The following is a 23,728-nucleotide window of genomic DNA, read 5'->3' on the forward strand; positions in this document are numbered from 1 at the left end:
CTGCACAACATTCAGAACCTTAAGTGAGGGTATGTGTCCTTTACGGGAAGGAAGAAAGAAAGGATCACAAATGGGGATCTCTTTTAATGGCATGATGAATATTGAATATCTTAACTTCGTTCCGGAATTGAAACACAGCTGAGGCTGAACATGTTGCTGCATATGCGTGTTGTTCTCAGATCATCTGGATGCAATTTCAAATTGTTGATTTACCATTTGAGTTTTCTTCTCGATACTTTTGAGTTTTTCTTAAAATGATTCGTTTTGAAGACAAATTTTTTAAATTTATGCATTTATTTTGTTTCCTTTCTTCCCCATGCACAAATTAAGGGGGAGAAATCAAAAATACAAACAAAAAATATAAAATAAAAAAAATTCAAAAATATATCCTCTTTCGTAAGTATTTTTGGGAAGTGATATGAAGTTTAGTGTTAAAGGGCAATATGAAATACGTGTAATGCACTGAAACTAAATTGTTTAGACTCTGTGTTCAATGTGCTGGTAGGCAATAAGGATTCAAAAGGACTTGACATAGCTAACAATGAAAGGACTTGACAATGTTAACTCATATGGACTTAGATAGTTATATTTGGACTGACCATACGACGCTTGCATAGATTGAGCAGTGAGATAAACAAGAGAGCCTATGAGATACATTAAAGTTACTTATCATCTAGAACTGTGGCTCAACACTTCTTCGACGTACGGACTTATGTCCTTAATTCTGGTGCTGATAGGGTGACTGGGGGGTTCTGATAAGGTAGGTCGGTGTGAAATTGTTTTTCTTTCTTATCCTCTATGTCAGTCATATGTTGCTCCCTTTGCGTGATCGGAAGATCCGACCTGGGACGCAACATATGCATCTCTACTTCTATGCATCTATATTTATGCTTCTCTCTATCTATCTATGTCAGTCATACGTTGTCCCCTTTGCATGATTGGAAGAGATCCGACCTGGGACACAACATATGCACCTTTCTATCTCTCTATCCCTGTATCTTTGTTAGTCATATGTTGTCCCTATACGTGATTGGAAGACATCCGACCTGGGATACAACATATGCATCTTTATATCTATATTCTCTCTCAAATAATTGAGCACACTACAAGAAAAACAGCCTTTTACGACGTGCAATGCGTGTCGTAAAAGGCTCAGACGACGCGCAAATGCGTGTCAAGAAAGGCCCTGTCATAACAAGAGACGACGCGCTTTTGCGCGTCGTCTATTTACGACGCGCATTTACGACGCGCGTTTACGACACGCATTACGTATCAAGGAAGGCCCTGTCATAAAGGAAGATGACACGCATTTGCGTGTCGTAACCTTACGACGCGCATTTACGACTCGCATTGCGTATCATTAAAGCTCCTGTCAAAAAAGGTCATGTCATAAATGAAGATGACACACATTTTTGCATATCATAATTTTAAATGTTTAAAAAAAATATAATTTATAGATTTATTAATTTTTCAAATTAAATTTGTATTTAATGTCTCATAATAGAAAATGAAATAGCATATACAAAAAATACAATCCATTGCATAAAATTTAATGTCATACAAATAATCGTTCCATGGAAAGATAAAACAAATCAATAGAAGTTGTAACAAAATTTTACAAAGTAATTAGATACAAGAAATATAAAAAAATATACCCTCAAATGCTTTTAAAAGTCTAATCTCCATGTCAGCTCTTCAACTTACTTCTCCAGTTTTTCCATAGCTTCTCTAAGGGCTCCAACATCTCTTATTTCACATATCATGTCAAAAAATTCTTTGTGTCATTGGTTTGCCACCAGGTGTACCAGGTAAAACTGTTGAACTCGGTGTTATGGGCGGCTGTCCACCGGGCATGGATGGCAAGTAAGGGCTTGAAGCATTACCTTAAACAAAAAAAAAAATATTAATCACACAATCACATAATGAGCTTTAATCTAGGAATCTTTATGTTACCAAAGGTGAAAACCATATACGATGGAGGGTGATTCTCTTTAATCACTAATCTTAAAGGAATCATTCATATTTGTTACACGGACTATTTTCAATTATGAGGATAAGAAGGACATTTACACCTTTTGTATAGACGATAGATTAGAACTAGTCCCTGTTCACATTGTTCACTGACAATACTATCCTTATCCCTCGGTAACCTTCTCATCATGTTTAAAAAATTGATGATTCTGATTTGAGTTCATAGAAAAATCTCCTATTCTGTTAGTATTAAACATTATTATTATAAACATCAAGGTGTTATTTTTGTCCGAGTCTGTTTCTATTCTAGATTAAATAAACCATCTTAATGAAATGAAATGACCATTTTACCCTTTCCAAAGAAGAGTTGGGAGGAAAGAAAAAAAGAAGGGAAAACAGGCAAAGAATTAGTGTTTTAATACATTAAGCCTGAATTTTTGGCTTAACCCATCAAGTCATTCTGTGTAGAATAAATCAAGATTAAGTTCTTATAACCCATTAAGCCCATTAAGTAAAAAAAAAAACCCTTAATCTAATAATATATATAGTATGTAAATGGATGTTTCTTTTTCACTTCATGCAAAAAGAACAACTTAATATAAAATTTTAAAAACGAGGCTTTCTCAATTTAGAATACTCTTTTCCCAAATACTTTACAACAAACATCCTTAATATGAGGAAATTATGAAACCAAGAAAAATGCATCACCTGATTTTGCTCAAAGTAGTTTGGAAGCACGTTGTGTTCACCAAGAATTACTTCACCACTGTTGGGCTTTTGTAAACCCATAGTTAACTTAAGTAGAGTGCTCTTTCCACAACCATTTGGCCCAATTATGGCAACTTTATCACCCCTTTCGATAGATATGTTAGCTTTTTTTAAAAGAACCTACAAAAAAAACAAACCAGAGCATATCCTTACATATTTAATTATCACAAAGAAAATAAAAAAGTTCAACCTTATTATTAATGAATTACCTTGTCTTCATAGCTAAATTGTAGATTCTTTATTGTCACAACAGATCTTCCACGTTGTGGAGATCTGATCTTTATTTATTTTCGGATGAATGGCTCGTCAACTTGTTCTTCCTCCTGAAGCTTCTCTAGTTTCTGAAAAAAAAATCAAATAATATAACATTTAGTACTTGGTAATTCAAATAATATGTTGTATATAACTGGTTTCTTATATCTTTTATGTAAAGGCGTGGTCAACGTCTTCCCAGAGTCTTGGTCCTTGCACCTACCAGGGAGTTAGCAAGGCAAGGCAAGTAGAATCAGAGATCAAAGAGTCTGCTCCATATTTGAGCATTGTTTGTGTCATATAATTCACAGCAAAATGCATTGTCTCGTGGAATTGATGTGATGTTGGAACACCAGGAAGACTTATTGACCTTATTGACAGTAACACCCTAAATTTGGTGGAGGTTCAATTCTTGGTTCTTGATCAAATGTTTGATGTTGGTTTTGAGGAAGATGTAGAGCATATATTGGAAAAGCTTCCATCACAGAGGCAAAGCATGCTTTTTTCAGCAACAATACCTGGTTGGGTCAAGAAACTCTCAAGGAAATATGTCAACAATGTAATGTTTGTTAAGCAGAAAAAAACAGAAAAACATACATTTTTCTTTAATCAAAAAAACAAATCATAGCTATCTAACCTCTCACAAAGTGAATTCTTATTCCACTTCTGCCCCTGTAATAAAATTCAAAACATCAAACAGTAACCATTTTTAAACAACTCAAGGGTAATGATGTCAGATTGTTGATTACCAAAAATGACGCCACAATGTCGTTGTTGCCTGTATCTGCCTTAAAATAAATGAGGGATATTAACCAATGTAGAGTTGAATATATATGTTGTTGAGATAGTAATCATGTCAAGTGTTAGTGCAACAGGGGTTGTATTGCCAAAAATAACCCAGGTTATGGCTAACACTTTAATGAAAAAAAATAAAAAGAAAACGCATGGAGCCTAATATTGTAGACCAAATTTGAATTGAATTTAAAGAAAGAGTGTCAAGAACTCCTGCAAGCTTAGTGTTCAACTTAAAACAAGTAGGGTTTCCCATTAATCGTGCACAGCTTATTAGTGGTTTGTAACATCACTAGTGAAGGTCAAAATAGTCTAACAGACAGAATTTACATGTGTCAGCAATGTAATGCCAAAAAGGTTCCCTAAAAGCACATCGATAACTATACTCAACCACGTGGAATGTTTTTGTAGTGAAGCTTTCTTTGCATACCTTGTTCATACAATTTGTTCCGACTTATTGGATGCCATAGGTTCGTTGTTCAAATATGAAGATTTCCAGTCACATAGCCTCTCCTGCTCTATACCTAATTATTGGAGGCATAATAATAAAAAGTTACCTGTTTCCAAGCATTTTGGTATTCTAGAAGTTCAACGATGTTATGGCGGATGTTAAACTTGTCATAAAACTGCATAACAGTGAAAAAAATATGGTTAAATTGTGAGGAATAATAGCAACCTACAGATCCAATTTTTTGAGCGATGAAAGTTGGAAATCAAAAAAGATTGGAAATCACCATTAAATTAAGTAATCATGAATTCATATATGGGTAATTTAGTAACAGTGGAAGAATTAAGATGAAACGGAAAACATACCTATCAAGTGTTCGAATGTCTAATAATCATACAAAACCATCAACAAAGCCATTTGAATATTGACCTCTATGAACTTGAGAAGCAACCTAAAAGAGACAATACATACATATTCATACAAAAAAATATTAAAAACAATATCAAATAATTAAATAATAATAATAATATAAAAAATGGGGCTAATGAGCCAAATTGGTTTAGTCACTCAAGAGCCTGCATTACTAAGCTTAAGTATCAGGGACAATATCGCCTATGGGAGAGATGCCACATCACTTCAAATTGAAGATGCAGCTAAAACAGCTCATGCACATACATTCATCAGCTCACTTGAAAAAGGATACGATAGACAGGTAACTAAAAACCAAAAGAGTATATGAAATTACAGTTTTACCCTTTTAACCTAATGAGAAAACATGTGTTGCTTTCAGGTAGGTAGGGCTGGTTTATCTTTAACAGAAGAACAGAAGATAAGACTTTCGGTTGCAAGGGCAGTGCTTTCGAATCCTTGTATTCTTCTTCTTGATGAGGTGACAGGTGGACTTGATTTTGAAGCTGAAAGATCTGTTCAAGAGGCTTTGGATTTGTTAATGTTGGGTCGTTCAACCATTATAATTGGTAGAAGGCTTTCGTTAATTAAAAATGCTGATTTTATAGCTGTGATGGAGGAAGGTCAGTTAATGGAGATTGGGACACATGATGAACTTATAGCTTCAGATGGGTTGTATGCAGAGCTTTTAAGATGTGATGAAGCAGCTAAACTACCAAAAAGGTAAATCCAGATGCTCTTAAACTCTTATATTAGAGCAAGTAAATTACAAAGTTATAGTTTACTTCTTAAGAGTAATTTTACTTTACGAAAAAACAATTAATGAGTCTATTTCATATCATTTTAGTATGCCTGCAAGAACCCACAACGAGACCTCAACATTCCAAATCGAAAAAGATTCCACCTTACAAGAACCATCATCTCCCAAATTTACCAAATCGCCCTCACTTCAGCGAGCCTCCAACCTACACACAGCAAGATCTCCAGATTCCAATTACAACTCACACAGATCTCCAAAAAAAACAGTTAAAAATGGAACAGAAAAACTAATAGCTAGTGAAGTGAATAAAAGAATGGGCTCAGATTTAAATAACAAATTGGGATATCAGTGTCATAACTCTTAAGTTCAAAATAGTGAAACGATTAGATTAGATCATATTTATTATTTCAATGGGAATAGAAAGTATGTAACCTTTTAGATCCCAATATATGACAGACACAAAATAAGAAGAATATGGGTGAGCACCTGCTTCTCAAGCTCCTTAACCCTCATCTCTGCATCCTGACAACTTTCTTCAGCAAACCTAAGCTGCACAATATAAATTCAACAATGAAGACCAGATATATATATATATATATATATATATATATAAACAAAGAATACCATAATTAGAACCCACCTTCTCAAGGACATTGTCATTCTCTTCTTGTAGCATATCAAGTTGCATGAAATAGCAGCACAAGTTAACGAATTGTACATCACTTAAGCTAAAACTGAAATTGAAGGGAACAAGAAAAGTAAAAATTTCCCAGATGGTGGCAGATGAAACGCTGAGGAGAGAAGGAGGTGATCAAGGAGTCACAGATGAAAACAAGATGAAAGATGGAAACCTATGAGAAATTGAGAAATTGTTTAATGTTTTGAGAGGGAGAGAGAGATAGAGAGGGAGAGAGAGGGAAATGGAGAAATTGATCTCGAACCAGATGTATGAAAAAAAACCCTAGTCGATTTGAATGTCTCTGCAAACCTCCGGTGATTCACGTTCAACCCCAATGCCTCTGAGAATAATCTGAAAAGTACGCCTCCGAATTTCATGACTTGATTTGAGTACTCGATTTGAATGACTCTGCAAACCTCCGGTAATTCCTCAGGCGGCGGAGGTGACGGAGCCATAAATGAAAAGAAGGTGTCTCTCCAGTTCAAGGCGGGGGAACTATACAGATCGTAATTGCTGTTATACACTAATGTACTCGAAAGATCCCTCGTGTAAAACCCTTTCTTCACCTCGTCATCTTGTTCGTGAAATCTACGAACTCCTTGAACCGCCTCATCCATAACACTCACAGGAATCCCATGATTCACCACCTGAAAAATACCTAGGTTCGCGGAGGCTTCACGAATCATCTCCACCATCGATGCTCTATGGGTCGATTGAAGGTCTATGACTGGAATCTTGACAGCAGCGGTGGATATTTTGGGAGTGGTGTCCCGTGGGTGGAAGAAGATGGGAGGGATTTTCCGCATTCCGGCATCGACGAGGCCTTTGACGCCGGTTTTTGTTTCGTCGAAAGCTTTGAGCTCCAATTGTCGATCGTAGCTTGAGCCGACTCAAGCAATGGTGGCAGCCATTTTCGTGAAGATGATCGTGGATGATCGTGTTATATATGCGAAGGTATTCTCTAGAAATGTGAGTGAGGATCCTTACAATTGTGGCCCTATGAATGTAAAGTGTTCGATTTCCTGTGAGAAATGAAGCGATAGAGATCGATCTATGGAGGATGTGGGTCGTTCTTTGAGGGATGAAAAAACCCTAGTTTCTTAGACTTTTTGAGGACGGGGTTTTCTAATTTTTAGATTCCCGCGAGGTATTAAGGAGAGGACACGATGTTTGATGAGATCGATAAGGAGGTCAGCAGTGGTGGAGAAGCGGATCGGAGAGGAGAGAGAAGGAGGGAGAGGGGAGAAGATGAAAGATAGAAAGAAGGTAGAAGACGGGTTTTCAAAATTTTGGGGATTTCGTTTCCCCCTCTACTATACGCGCGTTTTCATTATATATATATATATATATATATATATATATATATATATATATATTAAATCCAAAGGAACTTAGGAATAGTATTCTTTTAGCCTTTAGGATTTTGCCACATAAGTTTACTGAACTTGACACTTTTAGTCCCTAAAGTCAAAAATTTTATATTTTTTGCCTTTTGATTAAGTTTTTGTGCCTTAAGGTTTTTGCCACAAATCTTTAATGACTTTAACACTTTTAGTCCTTATATTCAAAGGTATTACATTTTGGTGTTTTTGCCACAATTCTTTAATGAATTTGACACTTTTTGTCCTTGTAGTCAAAAGTTTTACATTTTGACATAAAAAACACAAAAAAACCTCCTTTAAAATTTGCCAACATATTTTCCCAACGTTAACAACTTTAATATTATTGCCACAACATTTTGGATTTTCTCCACCAGTGTCCCTTTTTTTCGTTGTACACTTTTGACATCTAATTTTAGGAGTTGTCGACTTTCTTCCCTATTTATGGTGATTTACAATTTCAGCACATATCTTTTAAAGTTTGCCGATTTTTTCCATATTACCCCAAAAGCGGCATAGCCGCGGGTTCTTTACTAGTTAAAATTATAAAGCGACAGGTATAGAGGACGCGCCTTTAAAATAAAGCACCCTCCGTGTTTTTAATTTCTTTTCTTGAGACACTAATTTAAGGGCACACAATAATGCGTGACATAAATCCTTAAATTTTTTGAAGAGATGATACTTTTTTAATGTCACTCTCTTTTGCGTAACATAAATCAATGAGTGTCGTGGTTTGCGCGTCGTAAAAGGGTCTTTTTCTTGTAGTGGCACTCACCTAAAGTAAAGAGCTCTTTGGAATTCCTTGATTGCTAGGGTATGTCATGAACTAGGGAACAAGTTCTAGTGAGCTTAAAATTGTATTAGTTCATGATTAAAGGTTGTCTGTAGATGTCGCTGCTGAATTTAAGTGGACAACAATATCCTTGGTCGTCGTCAGCAAAATGGTCTATTTAGGAATATAATCACAATGTCTTGTCATTTATAATCTGTCTAACTTGTCAATATCATTTGTGTTTAAGTGGACCACAATATTGGTGATTGACCAGAGCTAAACATGCAGGTGTGTGCTGATAAACGATATTGAATTGCTTGACAACTTTGATCCCAAAAAGTTTTAAATTTAGTTATTATTTTTGTTTTTGTTAAATTTGTTCATATTTTTCCTCTATGCACAAATTTAGGGGGAGAATTAAAAAATCAAAAAAAATCATAAAATTTAAAAAATCCAAAAATATGTTTATTTATGTTTTTATTTCTTTTTCAGAAAAATCAAAAATCCAAAAAAATATATTTTATTTTGAGTGTATTTTAATTTTATTTTTATTTCTTAGTTATTTCTATTGTGTGCTAAGTTTATTTTTACTTCTTTTTTTATCTCAAAGTTTCGTTTCTCTTAAAAAATGAATTCAAAAAGAAGAAGAGACTCAAGGAGACTATATTGGAATTTTCTGAGCAAGGAGAAGAAATTTGGAAATGAGTTGATGGTCATTACACTTCACTCTACTTTTGAAAGGAATTGAAGTATTTGAAACTGTACAAATTGTTAGTTAGGCAGTATCTTTATAAGAACTGTCGTATTTAAGGAATTAAAACTCTGAAACTGTACAGATGTCATGGCACCAGGGCGATGCACCTCGCAAGGCACGATTATTGCTGAACGTCTCGCCAAGGGCCAAGTTAACTTGTTAACTTGAAAAACTTGAGATATTTGATCTAGGATATACAGGGGCTAACATCAAAAATAGCCACGGGTAGTTCTCCGATACTCAACAAATCGCAGTGCGTTCCTCCGTGTTCACATAGATACTGCGAGTAGTCTCCTTCTGAGCCAAGGCTGGGTCCTTGAACAACTGTGATGAGAAGGGTCTTTATGATTCTATGATCACAAGGACTTTTTAGTCCTGGTTACTTTCAAGACGCATATGTGATCGACAAAGAACACTCATTCGAAGGAACAAGAAGTGAAGATTATTTTTCAACATACAATATTTCAACCCCAGAAGCAAGGTGAAGCTGTTTTTGAAGTTATGTGACAGATTGCATTGAAACCTCCTCAATCAATATGTTGCTATCTATGAACTTGCAGAAGTGATCTAGAAGAATCGGTCTCTCTGTTATTTTCTCTGAAGTATTTCAAAGCTGAAAGTGCTGATTGTCAAGAACCTTTACAAGAAGCCTCTGCACCCAATGTGCGTTCAAAGTCAAATCTTTGAAGGAAGTCCAACTGTTTAAGATAAAGTCATTCATGTAGAAATTCATATGTTCATCTTGAATTTGTGAAGAAATCGAAGATAAGAGCTGAATGTCAAAGATTGTGACAACCCGAAATTTTGTCCGTTTCCGTTACACGATTTCCGTTAATAAAATTTCAAATTCACTAACTTTTCCGTCAAACTTCCTGGTTTAGAAAATAATCTAGTTATATATAATTAAATTATTTACAAGTCGGAACCAAAAATCGCGCGGGAACCCGAATATCTCAAAAAACCAAACAATTATGTCCTAAGTGAGGTTACGACCGTAAACTAGTTTACGGCCGTAAACCCGTTTACGGCCAGTAAAGAGTGGACCCCACCACCGGCCACAAAACCCCTATAAATACAAGACCTCCACCTTCATTTGAACATTTCTGGCCAAAAACTCTCTCCTTCTCTCTCTAAAAACCTTGACCGTAAACTCATCAAGCCTTCAGAAACCGTAAATCCCAATTCACGGCCGTAAACCCTGTTCACGGCCGTAAACTGTCTGTCGACCGTAAACCCTTGTTCACGGCCGTAAACACCTTTTAAGTGGTGCTTTTGGCTGGAAACCCACTTTCATCGATTCGATCAAGTCCCGGTAACATTCCTCAACCGAATACAAGTGTTCCTCTAACACTTTATCTAACGAAATCGCTAATTTAGATACATATATGTATTTATTTGATAATAGGATTCCGTTAAGTGTCACGTGCAACAACTCAAAGATCTTCATTTCAGTCAGCGCTTTCACGCAACAATTGTGAGTTCATACCCCTACATTTTCCGTATTTTTAATGTTTTCAGGGGGGATACAAGCTAAACATAAATGTTTTCAAAACTTATGCAAATCTCATACTTTAACCCTTTTGTACTGTGTTGAGCATAAGGGACGTTTTCACTAAAATTGCATAGTTTTCCGGACACGCTATTCACTATACATGCAAACTATAATCGATATAGTTTGGGCTTTTTCTAAACATAACAAGTACAGAAACTTTCACTACGAAACATATGCGCTAAGACAGAAACAGTTTACAGTTACATCACTACTTTATCATGGTATTCATAACTGTAATTATCACTACATACGGTATACATACGGATTTTCACTACGGTAGAACGCTACTACACTACATGTAAACTAGATTGTACGATACTATGAGGCGCTACTTCACTACTGTACCCTTAGGTGTACAGGGATAAATCCTACCATAGTATAACCAGAGTCTCCTGGAGGGAGAGCGTGCGATTTGTGAATAGATCTATTCGGGACTGACAATCCCACATCTGAACTGCTAGCTACAGTTAGGCGGGCACGCCTGGGATGTACAAATGTCATTTAACTCGACGCCTGAAGAACGTTGGAAAAGTCTCTAGTCATATCAAGCATGGTTATACCACTCACAATATGTATAAATCACCTTTAGTTTACAACTTAACACTCTTCAACAGTTTTATTTACATTAAATAGAACTAATACACACTACAACTGGAGAACTTTCAGGGTTTCAAACAGAAACGAGCATACAATGGTTTTACGCACGAAATACTATTACATCATGATTAGCATTAGCTAGTCACATGAAGTAATAATTTCGCATATCACTACAGTTTTTTTTTTTTTTTTTGCGACAAGCATTCATGGTTTTATACAGAATTGAAAACATTACATCCTCACTAAAGAAAATATCGGATTTTCTTGGAACTATACAAACATTTTAAGAACTCATCAACGATTTTCACTACAAGCCACCGCTTATGAACTCACCAGCTTTATACTGATACTCTTTCAAACTGCTTGTATTCTCAGGAAATCAGTAGACAGGTACTTGCTGGATTTTCGAGGAACTGGAGCAATAAGAGTTTTATGTTTATACTATACAAAGCTATTGGATGTAATTCAAACTAACTTTCAGACAAAGTTTCAAACTGTGACAACCGTCAATTTTTGGCCAAGTCAAAGTAAACTAAAGTCAACAAGTCAAACCGGTCAACTCATCTAACCCTTGTACATTAGGGTTTCCATTATGTTTCTTACTGTACAACTCGCTATTCTAATGAGAAATCATCAAATGAAAAGTTCGTATATCTAGATTTCCTTAACCAAAAACTGTGGTAAGTAATGAACCAAAGCGATAAAACACTATTGCATACTCATCGGGAGTGTGTAAGATCCTTAAACATGGTTTAACGGGGCTTACGGACCTTGTGTTGCGAAACCAAACACTCAAAAAGGTCACAAAAGAAGCCTCTCCCAATCTCTGTCACCCTATCTCTCTCTATTAAAAATCTCTCCCAAATCTCTCTCAAAAGTTCCTTTAACTTTTTATAATCATTCGGGTCATCCCGACCCTTAACCGGGTCAAAAACCGCTTAAAACGAGGTAAAAATGAGTAAAACAGCCTTAATAGACTGAAGCCTCCCTTTAGGAAGCGAAGCCTCTCGGACCGAAACCATGAAAAACCGAACCTGCAGCCTGCTGAGAACCGAACCCGAAGCTGCTGACCCGAACTCGAACTTCGCCTTTGCTTCCTCCCTGCTTCGCCTTCGGTCCTTGCTGCTGGGGGACCGAACTTCGGCCCTATCCGAGGAGCTTCGCAGGAAGCCTTTTTCTTCCCGGTTTTTCGACTAGTTTTGCGTTCTAAGCCGATTTTAATTATTTTAATGTGGGGTTTTCACCCAAAATCATATTTTAACATATAGAACCCCTTATTTCATAATTAATCACGTTTTTTTAGTGTAAATCTTATCCAAGGAGAGTGGGTGAAGTACTTGAGGTGGAGTGTTGACTTTACTTTAGTTTATGACACAAGCAACCACCCACACCCACTCCATGACCAGCCCACACCCCCCACCATACCTGGTCATTCATCGTCCTTTTCCCATCATTTCCCAACCCCATTCCTTGTATAAGGCTGAAATTTATCCTCTCTCCTAACACTCTCTCTCATTTTCTCATTCTTCCACCAAAGATCAAACACATTTTCTCTCTCAATTCTCTCACTAAAATTCGAGATTCAAGGGCCTTCTTCCAAGCTTTTCTTCCACTTTTGGTAAGTATATTCATCCTCCATATAATTATTTCACTTCCTTCTACTCAAATCATAGATATTTTACACAAACATCATCACATTCATGTTAGATCTTCGAACCTTCAAGGCATCTTCTTAGTGTTCTTGAGTTGAACACTACCTTTCTCCATCATCCATCTACTGAAATCACTCAAGGTGAGTTCATACCCCTATCTTTTCATGTTTTTCTTAAGTTTTAAGGGGGGAATACAAGTTAAAACACCAAGAACACAACTAAACTCATTTAACAGCCTTCATCAGAAAAGTTCAACTCCATTCACAGACTGTTTTGGTCAACTTAAACATTTTAGTTTTCAAAAATGTATTAGGTGCAAATAGTTCAGGTTCATACCTTTAAAATTACTACTTGCACATCTCCATACGATTTGTCTACGATTTATGGTGATTTTTACAAAACTGCCTATCATTTCATAAACGAATTCGGACCAGTCTGTGAATATGAACATTTTAACACAAGTTAAAGACTTCTAAAAATCATAATAAAAATTATGAATAAACTAGACACATTTGATGAACTCTCAGAATTTACGGATTCAGTTTTCGACTTCGTATGATTTTTCTATGATTTTTCTAAAACAGTGTAGAATGGTAAAAATCTAGATAACAGCTTATAACTTTCATCACACTTTGTAACTTGTTGAGCAAAGTGTTAATCTTTGAAGATTTCATATTTTACATGTGTTTCTTGTTGTGGTATAATTATATAACGGAAAATACTCACTGAATTGTAAGAATCCTCCATTATTACCATTAGTACAAAAATAAGGCATGATAACACATAGTTATATTTTTGCTATACATTCGACTTACATAGAAAATGGTCCTTATACATCACAAACAAATGTGCTAGAACTATAATAGGTATAGTTTATGTTCACTACCACTACCACTATTTGATAAACTATAATATGCACAATTCATGTTCACTATCACTACCACTATTTGGTGAATTATGATATGTATAGTTTATGTTCACTACCACTACCACTATTTGATAAACTATAATATGCATAATTCATGTTCACTATCACTGCCACTATTTGGTGAATTATGATATGTATAGTTTATGTTCACTACCACTACCACTATTTGATAAACTATAATATGCATAATTCATGTTCACTATCACTACCACTATTTGGTGAATTATGATATGTATAGTTTATGTCCACTACCACTACTTGATGAATTATGATAAGCATAATCTCGGTCTTTGGTTTTTAGGACTGCATTCTATCTAGAATTGTTAGTTTTCAGCCATAATTACTAAGTGTATATGCTAGAGTTATATAGAATTTAGTCGTGATCGACTTAGAATTGGTGGGTCCGCTTTATTTCCTGTTCCTTGTTTGGTTGTGGGCCTAGGGCAGACCCATTACATTCGACAGTCTATTTAACTTAAATTTTATATAACTTATATACACTTAGAGATTATAGAAGGAAACTATAGGAAATTCTAGGATGCACTATTTATTAATATAGAAACTTACGATTCACTCTTTAAGGAAAATATCAGATTTTCTTTGGAAACATATTCCTATTAAAACTACATTACGTCTAGAATTGTTAGGCTTCAGCTATAAATGCGAAGTGTATATGCTAGAGTTATATAAGAATCCAGTCACAATCGACTTAGAATTGGTGGGCCCGCCTTATCTCCTGTTCCTTGTTTGGTTGTGGACCTAGGGCAGACCCATTATATTCAACGGTTTATTTAACTTAAATTTATATAACTTATATACGCTGGGTAATTATAGAAGGAACCTACAGGTCTTTCTAGGGTTCATTATCGCATAACATAGGAGCTTTCATTTCACACTTAATTAAGAAAATATTGGATTTTCTAGAAACATACTCTGTCGCTTTTTCAAGGAAAACGGTTTCTTTCTCAAACAAAACTCTTATGAACTCACCAACTTAATTGTTGACACTTTTCAAAAGTACTTGTATTCTCAGGAAATCAGTGAAACAGGAAAACATCAGCACTTTGAGGATGGGACGTTAAATCGTCAAACAGTTTATTTTGTCATCATAATGTAATTGATTTTGAAACATGTAAACATACACTATGGTGTAACCTTTTCAGTTATATTTATGATGGTTGTATTTACTTTGAGCACTATTATACTCGTTGTTGTGATACTTTACATGAAGTCCTCCACCCCCGGACGTTTCCGCCATCCTTGGTTTGGGGGTGTGACACAAACTGATGTAAACATTTTTATTTAAGTATTCACTGTAATGGTTGTGTTGCTATGATTGCTGTTATTCATTGGCTGTGATGATACACATGACGTCCTCCTCCCCGGAACGTTTCCGCCATCGGTTTCGGGGTGTGACAGATTGGTATCAGAGCCCTTGTTTATAGCGAACTAGTATACCGAACCTTACGTGGTATACAAATATAAACACTAAGGGGCCTAAGTGCTCTACGCTAAAAGTATACTTTCAAAAATATAAGTATTTTTATAAAAGTATACGAGCATTCATACATAACAAAATTCGTGACACTAGTAGAACAAAACAAAAAGTATTTGGATGTTGGAACGCTGCGGTTAAACCTGGGCAGTTATGTAATCATATCTAGGGTGAATATAGCCTGATCAACTATATTCAGTCGAGACATGACCAACATGTGTTTGGGAGTGACTATGGTGTTACAGCAGGCCTAAAACTTACCAAAATCATTCTACATAAAATACTATAGGAGTATTTTCGCTAGAGCCAAACTCAGTATACAGATTCACTCTAAGTGTTGCTACCTCTTCTTCCTTAAGCGATAACTTACTTGCGTTAGTAACCTTTCTGTGCTTATCGCTCGGTAGTATACTTTTATTATCAGGATGAGATATATTTCGTTTTACATATATCTCGAGGACTTACCATCCTCTTCTTCCTGATTGTTTCTAGAACGAGATGCCTCCCCGACCAAGACCCGTCAGAAGGAACGACGACACTCCGCCACCACCACCACCCCCTCAGTTCGATCCCGTCATGTTCCAGGCCGCAGTTACCGCCGCCGTGACTGCAGCAATGGCACAAGTGAATGCTGGTGGGGCTGGAGGTGGAACCGACCCTCAGAGACAAGATGGAAGTCAGGGACATCAAAAAGAGTGTTCCTACAAGGACTTCATGACTGCAAAACCTAAGTCCTTCGACGGAAATGGAGGTGTCATCGCCCTGACTCGATGGTTCGAGAAGATCGGATCCATCTTCGAAATTTGCGTCTGTTCTGAAGCAAACAAGGTGAAGTTCGCCGCCTGCACCTTCACCGACAGAGCCTTGACCTGGTGGAATGGTTGAGTCAAAACCCTAACCCTGCCAGTGGCTAATGCCATGGGTTGGGAAAGACTGAAGGAGCTCATGCTCGCGGAGTACTGCCCGAGGGGCGAAGTGCAAAAGTTGGAGCACGAACTCTGGAACTTGAAGATGAAGGGTTCTGACATCGCTGCCTACACCGCTATATTTTGTGATCTGGCTCTCCTCTGTCCGGGAATGGTCACCCCGGAAAGCAAGAAAATTGAAAGGAACATCTGGGGACTGACACAACCAACAAAAGGGAATGTCTTGGCTGCTAGACCGATTACTTTTGAAAGCGCCAAGGATCTGGCACAGACTCTAATCGATCATGGAATCGATCTGGATGAGGTGGTAACTGTCTCCGATCCACAAAAGGAAAGCGGTGGGAAGAAGAAGAAGTTTGGTAACAAACGGAAGGGTCAGTCTTCGCAGGAGCCCTCCAAGAAACAACAAACAGTGGTAGTTCATGCTGTTACTGCTCCTGCTGCTGCTCCCACTGCTGTTCCAACCACCCAATCTCCTACTGGTGGTTATGTTGGAAAACTACCCCTGTGCAACAAGTGTAACTTCCATCATCACGGACCCTGCCGTGAGTTGAGTTGCAACAGCTGTGGAAAGAAAGGACACACAGTTCGATACTACAAGACACCGGCTCAACCAACCAACTAGGCTCCGGGAGCGGGCGCTGGTCAAACTTGTTATGGATGTGGAGAGGCTGGGCACTTCAGGAGAAACTGCCCCAAGACAACAACTGGTGGCAATACAGGAAGAGTTTTGGTGATGGGCCAGGAGGATGCAGTTGCTGATCCTACCGTTGTTACGGGTACGTTCCTCCTTGACAACTCTTATGCATGCATTCTTTTCGATTCTGGTGCGGAGAGGAGTTTTGTTAGTCATGCATTCAAATACCTAATCAAATGTAAATCCCAACCTTTAACCGAAACATTTACCGTCGAGATGGCTAACGGAAAGAAGGAGAGTACTAACGACATATTCATAGGCTGTACTCTTACCCTAGACAATCATTCCTTTCCCATCGATCTTATGCCTGTGTCCATCAAGAGCTTCGATGTCATTATCGGCATGGATTGGTTGAGTTCCAATCGTGCTGATATTCTTTGATTCGAGAAGGCTATCCGTCTTAATCTTCCTTCTGGCGAAACCCTTATGATTTATGGTGATAAACTCAGTTCGAACCTCCGTATCATTTCGTGCATCAAAGCTCAGAAGTATCTGCGGAAGGAGTGTCATGCATTCCTAGCTCATGTTGTCGACGAGACGCAAAAAGTTAGAGACCTCGAGAGCATCCCCGAAGTCTGTAACTTTCCTGAGGTTTTTCCCGAAGATCTTCCAGGAATCCCTCCCGAGCGCCAAGTCGAGTTTCGTATCGACTTAATCCCCGGAGCTACTCCTGTAGCTAAATCTCCTTACCGTTTAGCGCCAGCGGAAATGCAGAAATTATCCAGTTAGCTTAATGAACTGATCAGCAAAGGATTCATAAGGCCGAGTTCTTCACCCTGGGGAGCTCCGATCTTATTCTTGAAAAAGAAAGATGGATCCTTTCGGATGTACATTGACTACCGAGAGCTGAACAAGCTTACCATCAAGAAACGTTATCCCTTACCCAGAATCGACGATCTCTTCGACCAACTTCAGGGAGCCAACTATTTTTCGAAGATAGATCTACGATCAGCATACCATCAGTTGCGAGTTCTTGAGAATGATGTGCCAAAAACAGCATTCCGAACTCGCTATGGACACTACGAGTTTGTAGTGATGCCCTTTGGTCTAACCAGCGCACCGACATTATTCATGGACCTGATGAATCGGGTGTGCCGCCCTTTCTTAGACAAGTTCGTGATTGTGTTCATCGACAATATACTTGTCTATTCGCGAAGTGAGAATGATCATAAACAACACTTAAGGCAGGTGTTGGAAACATTAAGGGCAGAAAAACTATACGCGAAATTCTCGAAGTGCGAATTCTGGATCAGGAAGGTAAATTTCCTTGGACACGTGATTAGCAAGGAAGGAATACACGTGGACCCTTCCAATGTGGTAGCGGATGCCCTCAGTCGAAAGGAGTATTCAGGGCGTAAGGTGAAGGCACTGACCATGACTATCCATTCCCATTTATCCGCGCAAATCAAGGAGGCTCAGCTGGAAGCCTTGAAACCAGAGAACATACCGGGTGAAGCATTGAGAGGAATGGAAAAGAACCTAGAGATCAAGGCAGACGGAGTCTATTATTTCATGGATTGGATATGGACCCCAATGTTCGGTGGTTATAGAGAGGTTGTGATGAACGAAGCTCACAAGACTAAATACTCCATTCACCCAGGTTCGGATAAGATGTACTTGGATCTCAAACAACTCTATTGGTGGCCAAACATGAAAGCGGAAATTGCTACCTTCGTAGGCAAGTGCCTGACTTGATCCAAGGTGAAGGTCGAATATCAGAAGCCCTCAGGTCTACTTCAGCAGCCGGAGATACCTGAGTGGAAGTGGGAAAGGATAACCATGAATTTTATCACCAAGTTACCCAGATCTCCGAGTGGGCACGACGCCATTTGGGTAATTGTCGATCGGTTGACAAAATCCGCCCACTTCCTACCAATCAAAGAAAACTTCAAAATAGAGAGACGCGCCCGAATATACCTTCGAGAAATAGTTCGCCTTCATGGGGTACCTGCATCCATTATCTCCGATCGAGATAGCAGGTTTACATCGAGGTTCTGGCAGTCTTTACAGAAAGCTCTTGGAACTAAGTTGGATATGAGCACGGCTTATCATCCGCAGACTGATGGACAGAGTGATAGAACAATTCAGACATTGGAAGACATGTTGAGAGCCTGCGTCATCGATTTCGGCGCATCATGGGACACTCATCTTCCTTTGGTTGAATTTTCCTACAACAACAGCTACCATACCAGCATCAAGGCTGCGCCGTTTGAAGCCCTCTATGGCCGTAAGTGCAGATCCCCTCTGTGCTGGGCTGAGGTGGGCGACACGCAGCTAGCCAGGGGTCAAGTCCCCGACAGTACTCTCACTGGTCTTGAGATCATCCGAGAGACAACTGAGAGGATTATACAAATCCGGGAACGACTGAAAGCCTCACGAGATAGACAAAAGAGCTACGTCGATAAGAGACGAAAACCCTTGGAGTTCCAGGTTGGTGACCGCGTCCTTCTGAAGGTCTCGCCCTGGAAAGGCATGATACGCTTTGGGAAGCGTGGAAAACTAAACCCAAGGTACATTGGACCGTTTGAGATCCTAGCTAGGATCGGTCCCGTAGCATACAAACTTCAGTTACCACGGGAGCTCAGCAACATCCATCCCGTCTTCCACGTATCGAACCTAAAGAAGTGTCTGTCTGATGAGACCCTTGTGATTCCTCTCGTCGAGATCGAAATCAACGAGAACCTCAACTTCGTGGAAGAACCGGTCGAAATCATGGACAGAGAGATCAACGAGAACCTCAACTTCGTGAAGGTTCGCTGGAATGCCAAGCGGGGACCTGAATACACTTGGGAGCGCGAAGATCAGATGAAACAGAAGTATCCGCATCTCTTTTCTGATCCATGATTTGTATTCTATGTTCGAATTTCGGGACGAAATTCCCTCTAACGGGGGGATGATGTGACAACCCGAAATTTTGTCCGTTTCCGTTACGCGATTTCCGTTAAACTTCCTGGTTTAGAAAATAATCTAGTTATATATAATTAAATTATTTACAAGTCGGAACCAAAAATCGCGCAGGAACCCGAATATCTCGAAAAACCAAACAATTCCGTCCTAAGTGAGGTTACGACCGTAAACTAGTTTACGGCTGTAAACTCGTTTACGACCGTAAACCCGTTTACGGCCAGTAAAGAATGGACCCCACCACCGACCACAAAACCCCTATAAATACGAGACCTCCACCTTCATTTGAACATTTCTGGCCAAAAACTCTCTCCTTCTCTCTCTAAAAACCTTGACCGTAAACTCATCAAGCATTCAGAAACCGTAAACCCCAGTTCACGGCCGTAAACTGTCTGTCGACCGTAAACCCTTGTTCACGGCCGTAAACACCCTTTAAGTGGTGCTTTTGGCTGGAAACCCACTTTCATAGATTCGATCAAGTCCCGGTAACATTCCTCAACCGAATACAAGTGTTCCTCTAACACTTTATCTAACGAAATCGCTAATTTAGATACATATATGTATTTATTTGATAATAGGATTCCGTTAAGTGTCACGTGCAACAACTCAAGGATCTTCATTTCAGTCAGCGCTTTCACGCAATAATTGTGAGTTCATACCCCTACATTTTCCGTATTTTTAATGTTTTCAGGGGGGGATACAAGCTAAACATAAATGTTTTCAAAACTTATGCAAATATCATACTTTAACCCTTTTGTACTGTGTTGAGCATAAGGGACGTTTTCACTAAAATTGCATAGTTTTCCGGACACGCTATTCACTATACATGCAAACTATAATCGGTATAGTTTGGGATTTTTCTAAACATAACAAGTACAAAAACTTTCACTACGAAACATATGCGCTAAGACAGAAACAGTTTACAGTTACATCACTACTTTATCATGGTATTCATAACTGTAATTATCACTACATACGGTATACATACGGATTTTCACTACGGTAGAACGCTACTACACTACATGTAAACTAGATTGTACGATACTGTGAGGCGCTACTTCACTACTGTACCCTTAGGTGTACAGGGATAAATCCTACCATAGTATAACCAGAGTCTCCTGGAGGGAGAGCGTGAGATTTGTGAATAGATCTATTCGGGACTGACAATCCCACATCTGAACTGCTAGCTACAGTTAGGCGGGCACGCCTGGGATGTACAAATGTCATTTAACTCGACGCCTGAAGAACGTTGGAAAGGTCTCTAGTCATATCAAGCATGGTTATACAACTCACAATATGTATAAATCACCTTTAGTTTACAACTTAACACTCTTCAACAGTTTTATTTACATTAAATAGAACTAATACACACTACAACTGGAGAACTTTCAGGGTTTCAAATAGAAGTGAGCATAGAATGGTTTTACGCACGAAATACTATTACATCATGATTAGCATTAGCTAGTCACATGAAGTAATAATTTCGCATATCACTACAGTTTTTTTTTTTGCGACAAACATTCATGGTTTTATACAGAATTGAAAACACTACATCCTCACTAAAGAAAATATCGGATTTTCTTGGAACTATACAAACATTTTAAGAACTCATCAACGATTTTCACTACAAGCCACCGCTTATGAACTCACCAGCTTTATGCTGATACTCTTTCAAACTGCTTGTATTCTCAGGAAATCAGTAGACAGGTACTTGCTGGATTTTCGAGGAACTGGAGCAATAAGAGTTTTATGTTTATACTATACAAAGCTATTGGATGTAATTCAAACTAACTTTCAGACAAAGTTTCAAACTGATGTAAACATTTTTATTTAAGTATTCATTGTAATGGTTGTGTTGCTATGATTGTTGTTATTCATTGGTTGTGATGCTACACATGACGTCCTCCGCCCTGGAACGTTTCCGCCATCGGTTTCGGGGTGTGACAAAGATCAAAGTGAAGATTGAAAAGAAAAGAAAGCTATAAACCAAGAGGGAGATTGTTAGGTCATAAATTATGGTTTATACTTTGCTTTTCATAAGTTATTAGAGTTCTCGGTCTAGGACCGAAAACACCATGTTTTGGTGTTGTTTGGACCGAAATCACATGTGATTTCGGTTAGGCTTAAGATTGTTTTGTTTGGGTTGGGCCTTTGTTATTAGGTCTAGGTATAAATAGTGTTATTTGAGCATAGTAAAGAGTCAGAGACGTTTTTGTGGTGGCCAACAAGCCAAGAACGAGATCTAGAGAGAAACAAGAGAGAACTGTGTGTAATAAAGAATCTTATGTACCACACTATCTTGAATATAGTTTGTGCATTGAAGGTTAATCATCGTGTTCTTATTCCATATTATATCTTGAATCTTTCACTTGATTGGGATTCCGCACCATCATAGTGAAATCTGATTGATACATAGCGATTTGGGGTTTTACATTTGACATTTTGGGTCCAATTGAGCACTTACTATCCATAAGACCAGTCACGTGTCCCAAGGTTGACTCATACCTGTCTTTATGCTTCGATGTTGAAAACCTTTTCATTTTATGTTTTGCACAAGTAGCTTCGGGAGTTGTGTTCGTGTGTGATTAGCTTGCTTTGAGATTTTCAATAAAAAGAGCAAGTCTAATCTCACGACATACGACTTACTTAGCAGCTCAACTATTTTAAGAAGATTCGGTTGTTTGGGATTGGATCAAAATAAACTTGGAATAAAATATTTTTAATTTTTTTTTCCGAAAAGAATGCAATGCAAAAATTGAGATGCAAGATGCAAGAATATTAAAAGTAGAATAGAAGAAAATCTTTTTGATTTTGAAAAATTTAGATGCAGAAAACAAGAGAAAATAAAATAAAATAAAATGAAAAAAATAAAAATTATGCAATATGTACAAAACTGCAACCTACATGTAACGAGATCTATTTGCATGGATGGATGCCCTCCCCTAAGCTTAAAATATATCATCGTCGTCGATGCTTGGAGAGAGGCATAACCGGCCTATTGAGGGCCGGGCGGTGGAGGATGATGCGGGAACTGTGGAAGGTAATAGGGCTGGTAATTTGTAGGATAATATGGGGGCCACTGGGGTTAGGATGGTGGTAGATGTGGCTACGATGGAAAAACAGGGGCGCGGTGGAGATCGCTCATCAAATAGTGCATGTTGCGGTTGTGTTGCTCTTGAGCGGCCCATCGCTGATCAAACTTGGCCCATCGCAACTCCTGCTAGGCCGAACGCTCCTCTTATAAATTGCAGTAGTGCTGGAATTCAGAGGTGTGCTCAGCAACACCCGTGTAAATCTCGCCCATATAAATGTTGTGTTCGGCAAAGGGAATGGGGCAAGCCGAACTGGAGGCACCTGAGGATTGAGCATGGGGGCAGGATGGGGATATAGTGGGTTGAAGCCCACAAATTACAGAAATACCCAAATTAGTCCCGATACCCCAATTTGTAGATGGAATGTTGTTGTCTAGGGTGAGTATCTTCTTGTTTTGGATATCAATACGTAGATACTCATGACTGTCTACTGTCCAGTGAACATCCCCATTTGGCTTACAGTGGAAGAGATGGATAATCTCCATGACCTCAATGGATAAGCGAGTGCAGTTAGGGATGATGTCAGTGGGGTTATTGGGAAGACGGAGGCCCAGATGTTTGACTATTATTGAAACCATTCCTCCACAGTGAAGTTGGCGACCATTGCTCAAGGAGTTTTTGAGCATCTTGTGAATTACACGACACCCGAAGTGAGGAAGTTCTTTGGGTTTGTGAATGATGCACCATAAGACTTCTAATTCCTTATTATTTGCCTTGATAATCTCTTCTTGAGGGAACAAGAGAGAAGCAATGATCCGGTGTGTAACTTCAAGAACCGGATGTTTGATGCTAGAAGCTTTTGCAGTACCCGATTGAAATTCATGTTCACAAGAGATGTTACTCCAAAATCCTCTAAAGCTTCGCTCAAACTCGGCATTCTTCCTATCCTTTGCCCAATACAT

The 23,728-nt window shown here is 38.4% G+C and overlaps 1 protein-coding gene across 1 annotated transcript; it reads right to left on the reverse strand.

The window, feature by feature from the left end:
- Nucleotides 1–1,541: 1,541 nt before the first annotated feature.
- Nucleotides 1,542–23,728, reverse strand: LOC145164549 (uncharacterized). The gene is made up of 10 exons (XM_079083261.1): nt 23,089–23,728; nt 6,040–6,967; nt 5,886–5,948; nt 4,985–5,604; nt 4,597–4,682; nt 3,741–4,409; nt 3,215–3,663; nt 2,949–3,080; nt 2,680–2,859; nt 1,542–1,883 (listed from the first exon to the last, which is right to left on the reverse strand). Exons 1-2 carry the CDS (start codon nt 23,726–23,728, stop codon nt 6,273–6,275), a joined length of 1,335 nt encoding a protein of 444 aa, XP_078939387.1. The 3' UTR covers nt 1,542–1,883; nt 2,680–2,859; nt 2,949–3,080; nt 3,215–3,663; nt 3,741–4,409; nt 4,597–4,682; nt 4,985–5,604; nt 5,886–5,948; nt 6,040–6,272.

Source organism: Lactuca virosa, chromosome 3 (assembly GCF_052849685.1).
Source record: "Lactuca virosa cultivar CGN04683 chromosome 3, Lactuca_virosa_CGN04683_v6, whole genome shotgun sequence".
Taxonomy (NCBI): Eukaryota; Viridiplantae; Streptophyta; class Magnoliopsida; order Asterales; family Asteraceae; genus Lactuca; species Lactuca virosa.